Source organism: Prionailurus viverrinus, chromosome B2 (assembly GCF_022837055.1).
Source record: "Prionailurus viverrinus isolate Anna chromosome B2, UM_Priviv_1.0, whole genome shotgun sequence".
Classification (NCBI taxonomy): Eukaryota; Metazoa; Chordata; class Mammalia; order Carnivora; family Felidae; genus Prionailurus; species Prionailurus viverrinus.
This window is the reverse complement of record NC_062565.1, coordinates 109706247-109722062: the sequence shown is the minus strand read 5'-3', so window position 1 is coordinate 109722062 and position 15816 is coordinate 109706247. Positions and strand designations below refer to the sequence as shown.

Sequence of the window (15816 nt, the reverse complement as noted above, 5' to 3'; positions counted from 1 at the left end):
ATCTATTTTTTTTCTGTTTAACACTTAGTTTAAAAAAATCAGTTCTCAAAATTGTTTTGTAAAGAACCTTTGATTTTCAGTAGTTGGCTCTTTAAAACAAGTATCTAGATAAGACTGCTTTTCGATGTTTAATATTTGGAGTATTGGTAGTGTTCCAGTGGCTGGGTATTAATAAAAGTCTTTTAAATTATAGGTGAGATATGAAGCCTTGCAAATGTTATGTTCAGCTCCGCCATCTGATGTACTGAATTGTGAAAATTGGACCACTCTCTGTGAAAAACTGACAATGTCTCTTTCAGATCCTGATCCTGTGTTTAGTGTAAGGAAATGCTTATAGAAACATATGCATTTTTAAAGTTTATTTATATTGAGAGAGAAAGAGTGCGAGTGTGTGCAAGTGGGAGAGGTGCAGCAAGAGAGAGGGAGGGAGAGAATCCCAAGCAGCCTCTGCACTGGCAGTTCCATGTGGGCCTGAACTCACAAATCACAGAGATCATGACCTGAGCCAAAGTTAGGCACTTAACTGACTAAGCCACCTATCTGGGTGCTCCCTATAGAAATATCTTTTAAAATTTGTTTTCCCACCATTCTGTAAGCAAATGGAATTATTATTTTAATAGTAGCTCTAATACTCATAGAATTTCAATTCCAGCTTTTGAGTTGTGAAGATTTTCTTTAAAGCATTGACTTAACTCTTTTATGATTAGAATGATCACTGTCACATTTCACTGCCAAATAATAATATAGGTACCTTGTGCATTTTGTTTTATCTTAGAAAGGGATATCCAATTTGTGTCTTGTTTTGGAGTTAAGAAAAATATTTTAAAAGATTATTTAAATCATTTTTGAGAGAATTGATGACATATGAAAATTTGCATTTAAAATGATCAGAATTTATTCTAACTGAATCATAAGCATTTTTCTTATGGATTTAAGTGTTTATTTAGAGATTGCTTAATTGCTTAAAAAGAAAAGAAAACTAAAGCCAAGTTTAGAAGACAATTGAGATGAATCATAAAGCAAATATAGAAAATTCCAAAAATTATAAAATTATGAAGTCAGAGAAATGATTGAATGTAAAAAATTCTCCTATAACTTCTCAGGAATGCTATTACATGAGTAAGATCATATTAAAAAGTATAGTTCTATTGGTAATATCGATAATGTGACTTAAAAAATTCTGCTAGGGGCACCTGGCTGGCTAAGTCAGTACAGCATGCAACTCTTGATCTTGGGGTGGTAAGTTCGAGGCCCACATTGGGTGTAGAGATTACTTAAAAAAATAATAAAATCTTAAAAAATCCGGCTATATCCCGTATCACATTTAAATGCAAAGTAGGTTTAGAGGGTCTTTTTCTTAATTGATGTATCAGTGAAGAAAAATTTTGCTTTAAAATTATTATGGTGTTTTGTACAAAATTAAAGATATTAGCATGAGGGTTAAAATGTACTAGCTGTTCAACAGATACATATTGATTACCAACAATGTGCAGCATTCTAATCTAGATGTTGGAAACACACTGACCAAGACATTAGTCTCCGCCTTCATAGAACTTACATTCTACTAGAGGAGTGGGACAGTAAGCAGTTATTAAAAAAAAAAAAAAAGCTCAATACGTTTATCTGTTGAAAATCATACTCTTCCATCAATGAAGATATAATTATACTGATAAACAGGAGTGGTTTGGAAACAGACGTGGTTTGTTGATTTTTATAAGGGGGGAAAATGTGTTCCAATTACCTAATACCCAGATGTAGTTCAGCTTTACTGACACTAGATGATGCAGACTTCTGTAAAAACTCAATGATCCAAGAACTTCGGAAGGGAAAAAGACTTTTCAGGGTCACTTTTAACATTTCAAGGCTTTCTAAAAGGAAATGAAGTTGTTAATTTCTGTGTATTTTTTTCTTAACAAAGAATAGTGGTCAGGCAAATTTCCTTTAATTATTTAAAAAATTACATAATAATTTTTATAAACCATGAATATCCTAATGGGTCAATATAAGTGGTTTTGTTTAGCTATTACAGATTATTCACAAGAGTGTTGTCGATACTTAAAATTGGAAGAAGTTGTTATAGAGGGGAGATGGTAATAGAACCAGTCATTTTGGAGTAGAAAGTAAGGCATGGCATTCTTTTCATTTTGAATTTATGCTTGATCCAAACTCTTGATTGGATTCTTTGATTCTGTTTCTTCATTTCCTACTCTATAAAGGACTCTTCCATGTAATTTAGTGAAGCCTATAGTGTTTTAAAAGTGTGACAGATACTTATCAGTTGCTGCAATTATAAAAATAAACTTTCCAAAGTATTTAATATCCTGTGTTCAGTAGGAATTCCTTTGGGTTATTAGAGACTTTAGTCATTTGGGTAACTTTTTTTAAAAAAAGTAAATTATCCTAACATTTGATATAGGCAAGGTCATTCCCCCCCATCCCTCTCACCCCCAGACTAGAACACTTGAGGAAATTTTATGTTTTTATGTAATGGGACATTGAATTTCACTGTTAGGATTAATTTCATCACAGTATTAAAGTTGGCATAATTAAAATGATAGCTATTATTTTAAAGTACCTACTAGGGCCAAGTACTTTTCTAGCTACATCTATTATCATTTAATTCATTTACCTTGTGCTCGCTTCGGCAGCACATATACTAATTCATTTACCTTGTGATAATTTCTACTTTGAGTTCTAATAATGTATATTTTGAAAATGTGTTAAATAATACTTTTCTTGGAGATAGGCAAAATATCGGAGTCCTAAATGTCTAATTACTGAAACTACCCATGTAAGCAATTAAAAAAAAAAACAAACCAGCAAATGTTGGATTTGGAAAGGAGAATGGTTGTTGTTGTGATTGTTGTTGTTGTTGTTTTTAACCACTTAGTACTCCTGCTGTTGTCTGAACATTGTACCTTACTCTATCAAACCTCACTCTTTCTCCATCCATGTATTTTACTTTTTACTGACCAACATAAGATTGTGCTTTTACTTAAAGGTACATTCCTACTCAGATTTCTGAAAGGTTTTTATTTATTTTCTAAGTTTTTCACTGTGTGAAAAGTGTTTTTTTCATCTCCATTCTATTATAAGAATCTCTGATACAAATCTTTTCATTTTCATAGGACCGGATTTTAAAATTCTATGCACAGACATTTACTCTTTCACCATTACATATGACCAAGGAAATTTATACAAGCTTAGGTATGTTTATTAGATTTTTTAAAAGGCATTTTCCTTTATTTGTGCTTAATAAAGTGGATAGGAAATAACTTTTCAGAAAACACTGCAAATGAATGATGTAATATATTTTTAATTTTTCTTTTCAGCTAAATATTTGAAGTTATACTTTCTTTCTAGAGAAAATCATATTCCTACTCTGTCAACTGGTATAGATATAAGTAATCCTAATGTGATCTGCTTACTTAAAAAGGTATTCACTTGCTATATGCTTTTATTTTTGTTTAAATAGTTCTATATTTAAGAATTCTAATTTTTTGAGAATTGTTACATACTGCTTTTCAGGTTCGTCTTCTAAATGAATATCAGAAAGAGGCTCCATCTTTCTGGATTCGTCACCCAGAAAAGTAAGTCCCCTAATTTATGTCAATATGAAATATAGGAGTGTTTCTGTCCCTTGTGCATTACAAGGAGAAAGAATAGAGACAGTTTTAATTGACTTATGTAATTGGGGAGGGATTAATAAAGTTTAGCTTTTCATATTTTGTGCTTAGCTATATGAATGGCTCTTTGCAAATACCATTTTACACCATTTATTTATTACAAAAAATCTGAATGAGGATGTTGTAGCCTTGTTTCCAATTCTTTTATTATTAGTCTTTGCTACTTTGGAAAAGTTCCTTAAATGGTCTTTAAAGTTTTTCCTTTCAGTTCTAAAAGTTTTAATAAGGTTGTAAGAGCCAACTGTTGAGTCTAAAAAGGAAAGTTAAGTTTGGAGAGCCAGTGTTGAAGTAGAAACAAAAGTTTTTTTAAAAAACAGGAAAAAAAATTGGGTGTGAATCCCATTTGCTAAAACATAAAAAAAAGTTTTTTTTCTAAAAATTTTCACCTTATTATTCCATAAATAGAAAATAAATCACTCTGTGTGTGTGTGTGTGTAATAGCATTTGTTTTTTTTTCTAAAACTGTTTTATTCCCAAACTTTAAGGTATATGGAAGAGATTGTGGAGAATACTTTGTCCTTATTATCCGTTAAACATGATCAGGGCCATCTTGTCTCACAAAAGATTTTGGATCCAATCTACTTTTTTGCATTGGTTGATACCAAAGCTGTGTGGTTCAAAAAGTGGATGGTAAGGAAAAATGGAATATTTGTCTACTTTTTAGTGCATTGCTGTATTGTGTCAAAGAATAGCATTCCAGTTTTTACTATTTATAAGAGTTCTAATCACTTTTACATGTTAACTCACTTAACTCTTACAACAATTTGTGAGATATATGCTATTACTACCCCATTTTACAGATGTGGCAACTGAAGTATGGAGAAGTGATTTAAGATTGTTTACCTAGTAAGTGACAGAGCCAAAATAGGATTTTAAATGATAATTCATTTGACTCTGTTAACCTGAATGACCTATCTAAAATCTGTTCTTTTTTTAGTCTAAAAACTTCAGATTTTTTTTTTTTAATTTTTTTTTTTCAACGTTTATTTATTTTTGGGACAGAGAGAGACAGAGCATGAACGGGGGAGGGGCAGAGAGAGAGGGAGACACAGAATCGGAAACAGGCTCCAGGTTCTGAGCCATCAGCCCAGAGCCCGACGCGGGGCTCGAACTCACGGACCGTGAGATCGTGACCTGGCTGAAGTCGGACGCTTAGCCGACTGCGCCACCCAGGCGCCCCAAAAAACTTCAGATTTTTTAAGCAGATGTGGTAGAACATGAGTTCAGTGTTCATTTTTCTCTGACTTAGGATATTTTCAGACATACCTGCTTTCATTTGCTTCCTCCTGAACCTGCAATTTGGAGAATGTTTAATGCCTGAATGCTGGTGATTTCCAGTGGAGCTCATCACTATTCTGGAACTGAAATTAATTTTAAAGATCCTTATACTGTTACCTCCCTCATCTGCTATGGAATGACTTGTCTGTCTGGCAGTAGCTGCAGCAGTGTTGGCTTATTATTCTCACATCTTTGTCCCTCTAAGTTTGTCTGCCAGGCATTATGTATTTGTTGCTGTGGCGAAGGGAAAGGGATGGGCCCGTGACTTGCCATGACGAGGAGCAACATGTTTATTTACTGCTCCATACAATTTGCACATTACTTAGTTGATGGCTAATTTTTATTTTTGTTTTGCCTTTTGTTATGTAAACTGTATAATGCAATTAACCCAAACAGTTCTGTCTAGAGCTTAGCCCTTACCTGGCTTATAAAGTATGTGTTTGATAAGTGTTTGCTCAATTTAATTAACTTGAACCCTTTATGCCTTACATCTGACACTTTATTCTTAATTTTTAGTTATCAAATTATACCTTTATTATAGAAAGTATACAAAATATGTAAAAGCACATATTGAATTTCTACAACACAGGGATAACTATTAAGATTTTGGTTTATGTAGTTACATTATATACACTTTTAAATTTATTGGTTTAGATCTTTAACGAATCTTATTCTGTTAATACATTTTTTCACTTAACATATTTTATTGTCAGTACTTGATTCTCAAGAGTATGCAGCAGATCACAGAAACACTAACCAACAGAAAATTATATATATGTAAAAAAATTAGCTCCTGTGTTCTAGTATTAATGAAAATTCATTACATTATCCTACACTCAGCTAAGTCAGAGGTTGGCAGACTTTCTAAAGGGACAGACAATAAATTTTTGGTTTTGTGGACTGTACTGTCCCTGCACCTATTCAATTCTGTTGTAACCCCAAAGCATCCTTAGACAATATATAAATGAATGGATGTAACTATTCCAATAAAACTTTATGTACCAAATCAGGTGGCAGCTGAACTTGGCCTGGGAATGTAGTGTAGTGACTCTGGTCTAAGGGATGCACTATGAGAATTTCTTTTCAGAACATAGTCAAAAGTAGGAGTGCTGATTCATAGGGGCACATGTACCCCAATGTTTATAGCAGTGCTTTCAACAATAGCCAAATTATGGAAAGAGCCCAAATGTCCATCAACTAATGAGTGGATAGAAAAGATTTGGTTTATATATATGATGGAATACTACTTGGCAATGAGAAAAAATGAAATCCTGTCATTTGCAACAACGTGGATGGAACTGGATAGTATTAAGCTAAGTGAAATAATTCAGTCAGAGAAAGATGCTTTCACTCATGTGGAACTTGAGAAACTTAACAGAAGACAGTGGGGGAAGGGAAGGGGAAAAATAATTTCAAACAGAGAGGGAGGCGAATCCTAAGAGACTCTTGGATGTGGAGAACAAACTGAGGGTTGATTGTGGGGGTGGGGGAGGGAGGAAATGGGTGATGTGCATTGATGAGGACACTTGTTGGGATGAGCACTGGGTGTTGTACGTAAGGGATGAATCACAGGAATCTAACCCCAAAACCGAGAGCACACTGTATACACTGTATGTTAGCTAACTTGACAATAAATTTTTAAAAAGTTGAACCATTGGTTAACCTTTCTCTTTTATTTTTTATTTTTTTTTTCAACGTTTATTTATTTTTGGGACAGAGAGAGACAGAGCATGAGCCGGGGAGGGGCAGAGAGAGAGGGAGACACAGAATCGGAAACAGGCTCCAGGCTCTGAGCCATCAGCCCAGAGCCCGACGCGGGGCTCGAACTCACGGACCGCGAGACCGTGACCTGGCTGAAGTCGGACGCTTAACCGACTGCGCCACCCAGGCGCCCCAACCTTTCTCTTTTAAAGTTAAAAAATAAAAAGATAAATTGTTTTTGAAAACATTTTAAATCACTAGGGTTAAAACACACAGGGTTTTTATTAACCCTCAATTAACCATACCCATTTAATTAAACTCTGTTTCCCAGAATCCTGATAGTTTTTTACCAAGTATAACATGGTTTAATATTTTTTAGTAAGTAAAATAAAGAAGCTACATTGAAAACAAATGATATTTAATGTAATTTAATATCATTTATAGTCTCCCCTTTGTGGAAAGCATAAAAAGTATGTTTTAATCCCACTATATTTAGTTCTAAGGAGATAATTATTTTTTTGGCACTTTGAATTATTTAAAATACATGATTGGCAGAAAGTGATTAAGATACTATTGCTTCAGAGCATTTCAAGCTTGGCAAATTTTTGCATATGTAGATAGTACAATATCCTTCATTGTGATGGTTGTGATCTTCCTTACCCCGGCTTTTGTGTCTTTCCTTTCCTTCTGATATGTGTGTTGATAATGGTTTTAAAGTAACAACATAGAAACTGGTTGCAGTTGAGGGATAGAATATTTTTCTACTTGTCTGTCAATAAATGATCTACGGTTCTTTTCATATCATTTGCATTCTGGTAATTGCTATGCTCATAATCCATTGTACATAGAAAAACCTATTTTGTACTGATTACAATAATTTCAAACTGTTATTGGTAATTCATGTTATTGGAAATGATTCGGGAAAAACAGACTTTGAGTGGTATAGCTTGAATATTAAATATCATTTTCTCCTAATTTTAGCATGCATATTATAGCAGAACTGCAGTACTAAGACTTCTTGAAAAGAAATATAAATCTTTGGTAAGTCTGTTTCTGTCCTTATGTTGAGAAATAATATCACAAAAAGATACATGATGTAATAAGTTGAATGTGCAAAGTTGATTGATAATTTATCTTGGATGATGAAATCATCCCCCCCCTTTTTATAAATGTTTGTTTATTACGAGAGAGAGTATGCATGTGTGTGTGAGCTGGGGAGGGCCAGAGACAGAGGGAGAGAGAATCCCAAGCAGGCTCCATGCTGTCTGTGCATAGCGTGACATGGGGCTCGAACCCATGAACCATGAGATCATGACCTGAGCTGAAATCAAGAGTTGGATGCTTAGCCGAATGAGCCACCCTGGCACCCTGAAACAATTCCTCTTTTATGTGATTTTTTTTAAACTACCATTTTGTGATATATAAAAGGATAAAAGTATAGAATTGAGTAATAGTCAGGATAACATTTAGGAAATACATAATTACGTAGTAAATTGGGATGCTAACAAGCAAGTTGAAACAAGCCCTATTTTTAAGTATTGTGACTTAATTCAGGTCAGGTATTTGTAGGGGAGTTCTATAAAATATACCCATGCTCTGGACTGAAAGTTGTATTAAAAACTCAGAATGATACGTGCTTTTGCATTTACAAAAATTAATTCAAGTTACATCAAATAAAAACTAAAACTATAAAATATATTAGCAAAATGTTCCACATTTATTGCTATCAGTGGAATAATGTGTAAAGACTTTGAAAATAAATCAAGTCTAATAACAAACATGAAATGTGAAATTTACTAAAATACTTTAAAAGTTCTAATAGGACTTTGAAATGATAAATATGATTTATGTAGTTAGAATCTTGAGTTTAAAAGTCAGGAGAAGGGAAATGGTCCTAGAGTTGTGAATTTCTGGGTGAATGCAGTAGAGCATAAAATGAAAAAAGAAAACTTGTTTTGTGTTTGAGAATCAAGAGAATTGAGTTTCAGAAGGGAGAGAGAGGGATGTTGAATAGAACAGGAGTTTATTTGTAGAGGTAATAAGTGTTTAAAAATGTTTAATGACTTGAAATAAAATCCTTCCACATCTCCTTTCCCTCCCATTCCCATTTTAAATGAAAATTTGTTGCCATATGAACACAAACTGATCTTGTTAAAATAGAGAAAGGGAGAAAACCCAATGATTCCCCTCTCCCTATAACTCATTGTTGCTGTCATAGGGGCTTGGGTGGAAGTATTGCAAATGTTTCTTATAGATTAACTTTGCAAATAAGGAACAGATTTTTAAGAGTTAATTATACCATAATCAAATTTTAGCGCAGTCGGTTAAGCGTCCGACTTCAGCCAGGTCACGATCTTGCGGTCCGGGAGTTCGAGCCCCGCGTCAGGTTCTGGGCTGATGGCTCAGAGCCTGGAGCCTGTTTCCGATTCTGTGTCTCCTTCTCTCTCTGCCCCTCCCCCGTTCATGCTCTGTCTCTCTCTGTCCCAAAAATAAATAAACGTTGAAAAAAAAAAAATTTAAAAAAAAGAGTTAATTATACCATAATCAATTTTTAGTCTGAAAATAGTTACTTTATTATAAACAACTTATGTATTTTATCAACTGAATCAAGTATTTCTTGTACATAATTGGTCAGACTTGCATGAGATTCTGATTTAAACCTCATATTCTCTTAAAAACTTTCCTGAACCTACAAAATATGTAAAGACTGTGTGTGTGTGTGTGTGTGTGTGTGTGTGTAAGTTTTAAAGCAAACATGGCCCAACTTTTGAAAGGAAACCTTGGAGAAAATGGATACAAGATCCATCTCCACTTTTCAAAATTGAGGATCAGATTTTGGACGTCTACAGTGGAAACTTTAAGACCACTCCATGCATTTTCCTTTTGCTTTGTAAGAGTTCCTTGCGTGAGGACTTGAGTCACAGCAGCCTGCTTAGCACGATGTCCTGCTAAAGCATTTCCTTTAGCTTCTCCTCTGTGCACTCTGATAACATTTTCTACAACAGTGGAATATCTGCATTGTCCAGTAGAGTGGCCACTAGATATATGTGGCTACTGAAAACTTGGAATGAATTTCAGGAACCTGAGAAGCTGGGTATTTTTAACTTTCATTGTAATTTAGAACTAATACATGGTTAGAGGCCACTTGATGTAATTCTATCCTATTCTATATTTATGACGTTTATGAAATTTTAAGTAGGTAGTGTTAGACAACACAATTTATGTATGTGCTGTTGATTTTTAAGAGCTGAGAAAATTGAGAACTTTATTTCCATAGCATTGTAAAGTCACGAACTAGTTGAAAAACATTTGGTCTATCAGCACAAATATTTAATCTTTTATTTTTAATATCTTCATTCTTTGTCCAGTCTACCCTGAAGTGCATAGCTTTTGAAATGGCTTTATATAGTGTATTTCCTTTTTTTCTTGCTCTCTCAAAGTCATTTAAAAAATATTGACAGGTTATTTAAATTCTCCCTGGGTTTTTCATGTACCCTGTTTTTTAACCTCCCTCCATCTTATGGTTTAGCAATTAAGGCTGGTATGTGTTTGATAGTACAGGAGAATAAGTATCAAATAAAATCCTGAATTTTACAGCAAATTTTTGTTTTCCTGGGGTTTAGGAAAATCATGCTTTATACCCTCAATTTGACTCTTAAGACTATTGTTTAAATTTTCCTACTATAAATTTGCTTTCTGCTTCAGTTTAAAGGGGATATTATATAATGTGGTTGTTTTCTCTCCTGAGCATGTGCCTTTTTTTGTTTTGTTACCTTTTTCTAAATAATAAAAGGTGCAATATTTAAGAAGCAAGGGGAAAGGGGAAGGAACAGAAGTGGGTGGTGAAGATAAAGCTGGGTAGGGATGGGTGCTGGGAGGATGGATTTCTGAAGGTTTGAATGGAAGCGAACTAAATAGCCTTTTTGAAAGACCATCTTGGAGATTATATTTTGAGTTATCAGCTGAGGAAACTGACTAGGTTTTGCTCTTTTGTCTCCTATTTTAGAGCTGCTCTGAAGTATTTATTTTGTCATGTCAGAAATTACTCATACTGGTATTGTTGTAAGTCATTTTTGGTTGTTCCTGTTTACCAGGGTCTGTGTAAGAGCTAGGATTGTAAGAATAAGTTCATCCAGGAAGTAGGAGTTCTATCAGAAGGAGGTTGAAGCTTAAATTTAGACAAACATGAAACACACTTTTGCCCAAAAGTTTATGAATGATGTCTCAGGTTCTGATAAAGCAGAAGCTAGTGAGAACTATATATGACCAGTTACATGAATTGACAAGTTGGAGTATCCTTTTGAAATTTTTGTAGGATTCCCAAGGCAATTTGACTAGTTGCTTTTGCATGAATTTGTTGCTGGTAGCCAGGAATCTCAGGGCTGGCTTGGATTTGATTCACTGGATTAGAGACTTCTTAGACTATCCCTCCTTCTGTTCTCTATGGAACAGTCTTTTGTATATTCAGTAGATGCAGGATAAACCAAAATAAAACAGGAGTTAAGACTGTGCAAATAACAAAAGTAAAGCAAACACAGAAGAATAAGCTGGTTAATAGCATAAATATTTACCAAATGGTGCCCCTGCAAAACAAAAGCTACTTTCTATAAAGACTTATGTCATAAATCTTAAGATAACAAATAATTTAGCAATGAATACTCAATAAAGCAAGTCTGAGCTCAGATTGTTGAGGCCAACTCACATAGTCATAGATCTGAAGAACTATCAGAGTTTGGGACTCGGGGGGGCCCAGTGAACATTCTTTATCTGGGGATCCCGTAGAATGCCACCAAGTGTGAGCCTTCAAGGTAATCTGCCTGGAAGCGCTAGAATTGTCAAGGATTAAGACTGCTGTTGAATATCTGAAATAACACATAAAGCCAAATTTATTGCTTAAGTTAGGCAAAGCAGATTTTTAATCTTCCAAGGTTTTGGGGAAAGCTTAGAACTCAGAAATTGGTAGACTTTCAGAGGTGAGAGTAGTTCATACCAGCAGTGGAAGGATGGCAGCTCAGGTGAGATTGTTGCTGACTGACTGGCTTCTACAAACATATTTCGTGGAGTGTTTTTCTTGTTATTAGCTCATTTTGCAGCAGCAAGGGGCTAACACTGATGGGTTGGATTTCAGAAATATATTTTTCAGATGTGTTGACATGTATTGATTTACAAGATTTTAAACTTGTTATTCCAGATACCTGTTATCATGGGTTATATAGATTTGTCATCAATTTGCTAAATAAATTTAAATTCGGTTATGAGGTTTATTATTTGTGGAACAATCAGCTTTTTACTAGGATTATGTGGAAATTTTTGTTCTTAATGAGTAGGTGTTATCCTGGAAAAGAGAAGGGGTGTGGTTAAGGTTGTGGCAGGAAAATATGTCAGGGCGGCAGAATAGCATGTTTAAAGGTTTAGGCTTAGGAAAACACAAAGCACATTTAGAAACTCTACTTACTTTGTGACTGGACACAGGAAATTTCCTGAAAGTTGGTTCTCTGAATGCTAATTTAAGTAATGATGTTGTTTGAAAATCGCTTGGATATTTTAAATTGGGACTGTGACAGTTGATGTACTCATGCCTGGGGCAGTGTGTAATTCCATAAAAATAGACCTATTTAAGGGAAATCTTTAGTCGTTTTCCTTTTAGAAGTACAAGTGTTGAGTTTGTTGTAAATGTTTGTTCACAGTGTTTCAGTTTTAACTGTGTTGATTTAGTGAGGTTTTGAGTGCATTTGCTTTTGATTAATTGGTCATTGGTCATATGTTGAATTGACTTTTGGTGACTTTTACAGAGGTAGATGTATTTCTGTGTTTGTGCATGTGTGTATGGCTGGGATGGAGGTATCCAAGAAGAATGAAACTAATGTCTGATCTTAGTTTTTCTATATAATATGTCAAATTTAGGAGATTGGCTTTTATATTAGAGGCTTTTATATTAGAGCCACTGATAGGTTAAGTACTCAAGTGACATTATATTAGGGCTTTGGAAAATTTTGAAAATGGGTTGAAGGTGCTAGATGAAGATAGAGAAATGTTGAAGCAAAAAGACGAAGAGGATTCATCCAAGCAAAAGATGAACGAAACATGAGTTTAGGCTGTGGCAGCATGAATTGGGTTAAATATATGGACTCGGGAGTACTATTGTTTTTATTTTTATTTTTTATTTTTTTTTACATTTATTTTTGAGAGAGAGGGAGAAGAAGGAGGAAGAGGAGGAGGGGAGGAAGAGGGGCAGGAAGAGGAGAAAGAAGGGCATAAAGAGGAGGAAGAGGGGCAGAAAGAGGAGGAAGAGGGGCAGAAAGAGGGAGACAAAAGAATCCCAAGCAAGCTACATGCTGTGAGCCCAGAGCCCGATGCAGGGCTCAAACTCAGGAACCATGAGATCGTGACCCGAGCTGAAATCAAGAGTCAGATGCTTAACTGACTGAGCCACCAGGCACCCCAAGTACTGTTATTTTTAGAATATAGGGTTTAGAGGACTTGGTTTTTAAAATAGGGGATGGGTAAGGACTTCATTGAGTGATTAATATCATTCATTGAGAGAAGTAACACAGGAGGAGGAAAATAGGAAGAATTTGGGGAAAGGTAAAACTTTAGATTTTATACAAGTTTGAGATCGAGATTTTTAAGAGGCAGTTTCATTTTGATCTGGATCTCTAAAGTTTGATTTAGATAAGACAGATATCAGAGGAGGTCCGCAAGACCACCCCTCAGATTTGATGATTTGCTGGAGGACTAGTAGGACTCAACGTATAGTTGTACTCTCAGCTATGATTGTAACAGAAAAAGTATGCAAAGAAATTGACATAGGGAAAAGGAGCTTTGGGTGAAGTCTGGAGGATACCAACCTTAAGCTTCTAAGAGTTTTTGCTCTGTCCCCCACAGTGGAGTCCTGATGTGACTCCACTTAATTCCTCCAGCATCATTATAATAGCTCATGTGAAATGTCCTCCAAAGACACTCATTAAAGACTCTGCCCCAACCCCTTTTTTTTAAATTGGGGATTGATCATGTAGGTATCTTTTGCCTAGCATATACCAGGATTTCAGACTCCCAGAAGGAAAGCAGGTGTTGAGCATAAATCTCATTGTTTGTACACACTATTTAGGTACAGAGAGCCTTTCTTATCAGTTCTTGGAATTTCCTCTTAAGATAACCTCCCAGATGGAGTCAGGGTCCAACTTTGCAAGCAGGCATTTCTTACAATGGAAGTCCTGCCATATTAACTCCTTTCTGTATAAAACTGAGGCCATACAAATGAGACTGGGAAATCCATCAATTCATTGACACCACAACTATGAACTTGCCTCTGTCCACACAATCTTCATCTTTTTTCCCATTGAAAACTTAATCCTTCCTTCCCGTTAGGTTCTGTCTGCTTGTCTCTTAGATACTTTTTTTTCTATCCACTCTCCTCTGTCTCTCCTGTGTAGTCAAACTCTTCTTCTCTGCTGGCTTCTTCCAATAACATCTAAGCATGATCATACCCTTCTAACTTGAAAAAGAATTCAGTGTTGACTCTAATTTGTACACCAAAGGTTGCTGTATTTTTTTTATTCCTTCTTTACAGCCAGCCTTCCTGAAAATGAAAGTTATACTAACTGCCTATACTTTGTTGGTTCTTTTTTTTTTTTTTCCATTACAGGTTGGCTTATTCCCCAAAATCTCATGAAACTGATCTTTTCAGGGTCATCAACAATCTCTTTATTGCCAGTGTAACGATTATTACTCCTTATCTCATGGTGGCCTCCATTTTGAGAACTAGAATGAGAGGACATGTACTGGAAGTGGGTACATCCAGGGGAAAGGGGAGGGGATTTGAAAAAGTTTATGTGGGGAGAATGGGAGAAGGAGGTAGAATGGAGACTCCTAGGAGAATGACTGGGTACAGTACAGGCTGGAAATCATTTTCTGTTGTCATTGTTCTTTGAATTATAAGATTTTTCTTTATCAGTTTTCATCAGTGCTGGTATCCGAGATGGAAGTGAAGGCTTGATCTAGTTCATATTTTGCTGGTGTGATAGGAAGACAAGTCTCAAAGGCAATACCTGTAAGGGGTATTGGCAAGAGCGTTCTTAAAGTCATGGTCACAGAACTTTTGCATCTCTCACTATGAAGTATGTAACTATCTTTGTCCATTTACACTGACATTATAGCAATATTGTTGGTCTTCAAGAATTTTTGGTGTTTTCCGGAATGATGCCATACTTAAAATGTACGTGGGGAAGTTGAGCTTCTGTGGACTGGAAAAGTATTATTTTAAATACTTTTGTTAAATATTTTTCTCAGCATATTTTTATAACCTTGATTAACTTTTTTTTTTTTTTACTACTTGAAATTGGGGGCTACAAATTTCTAGAATTAATAAGTTATTATTTTATTAGATAACTACAGCAGTTCAGCAGTGTGTTCAGTACTTTGAGTTGTGTGAGGCCATGAAAATCGATGAGATTTTGGGTCATTCAAAGCATTGTGGTAAGTATTGTTTTTTTCTGTTACATACTTTTAAAAATGACCTCTTAGCTTAGTAGCTTAGTAACTTATTTTTAATGGTTAATAGCATAGTAAATTAGACCACTTCTGCTAATATAAAATATTTTCACAAATTTAAAAACTACATCACAATGATAATTTTAATTTCCAATGTGGAGCTGTTCTCGATGTTCTTCTTACATCTGAAGTTCTTCAACTAATACTAGAGTATATGTCCTAGTCTGTTACACTGCAATAATATACTGCTTATTCTTTCCTCTGGTATAGTAGTAATTTATTTGTCCTTATGCATTTTAGGAGGAGGAACATTTCTGTAAAATATTGTTTTATTATTAGATAACCCACCCTGTGATTCCTCTCTGCTTATCCTCTGTCCGAGCTATAAAATACCCTAGATGTGTATTATGCTAAGCAAAATTAGAGAAAGACCAACATTATAAGACTTCACTCATATGAGGACTTTAAGACACAGAACAGATGAACATAAAGGAAGGGAAGCAAAAATAATAGAAAAATTGGGAAGGGGACAAAATATAAGAGACTCTTAAATATGGAGAACAGAGGGTTACTGGAGGGGTTGTTGGGGGGGGGGGATGGGCTAAATGGGTAAGAGGCATTAAGGAATCTACTCCTGAAATCATTGTTGCATTAAATGCTA

The 15816-nt window shown here is 35.0% G+C and overlaps 1 protein-coding gene across 3 annotated transcripts in view; it reads left to right on the top strand.

Annotated features, from left to right (window-relative positions):
- The window catches only part of TBC1D32 (TBC1 domain family member 32), a 202462-nt gene that overhangs the window by 35585 nt on the left and 151061 nt on the right, over positions 1 to 15816 (top strand). For 2 of the 3 annotated variants that reach the window (XM_047859833.1, XM_047859834.1), the window contains exons 6-12: positions 194 to 319; positions 3129 to 3207; positions 3333 to 3436; positions 3529 to 3590; positions 4172 to 4316; positions 7647 to 7706; positions 15050 to 15140. In XM_047859833.1, coding sequence (XP_047715789.1) covers positions 194 to 319; positions 3129 to 3207; positions 3333 to 3436; positions 3529 to 3590; positions 4172 to 4316; positions 7647 to 7706; positions 15050 to 15140 — 667 coding nt within the window. The remainder of the gene's footprint in view (positions 1 to 193; positions 320 to 3128; positions 3208 to 3332; positions 3437 to 3528; positions 3591 to 4171; positions 4317 to 7646; positions 7707 to 15049; positions 15141 to 15816) is intronic. The other variant, XM_047859835.1, reaches the window with a different exon arrangement.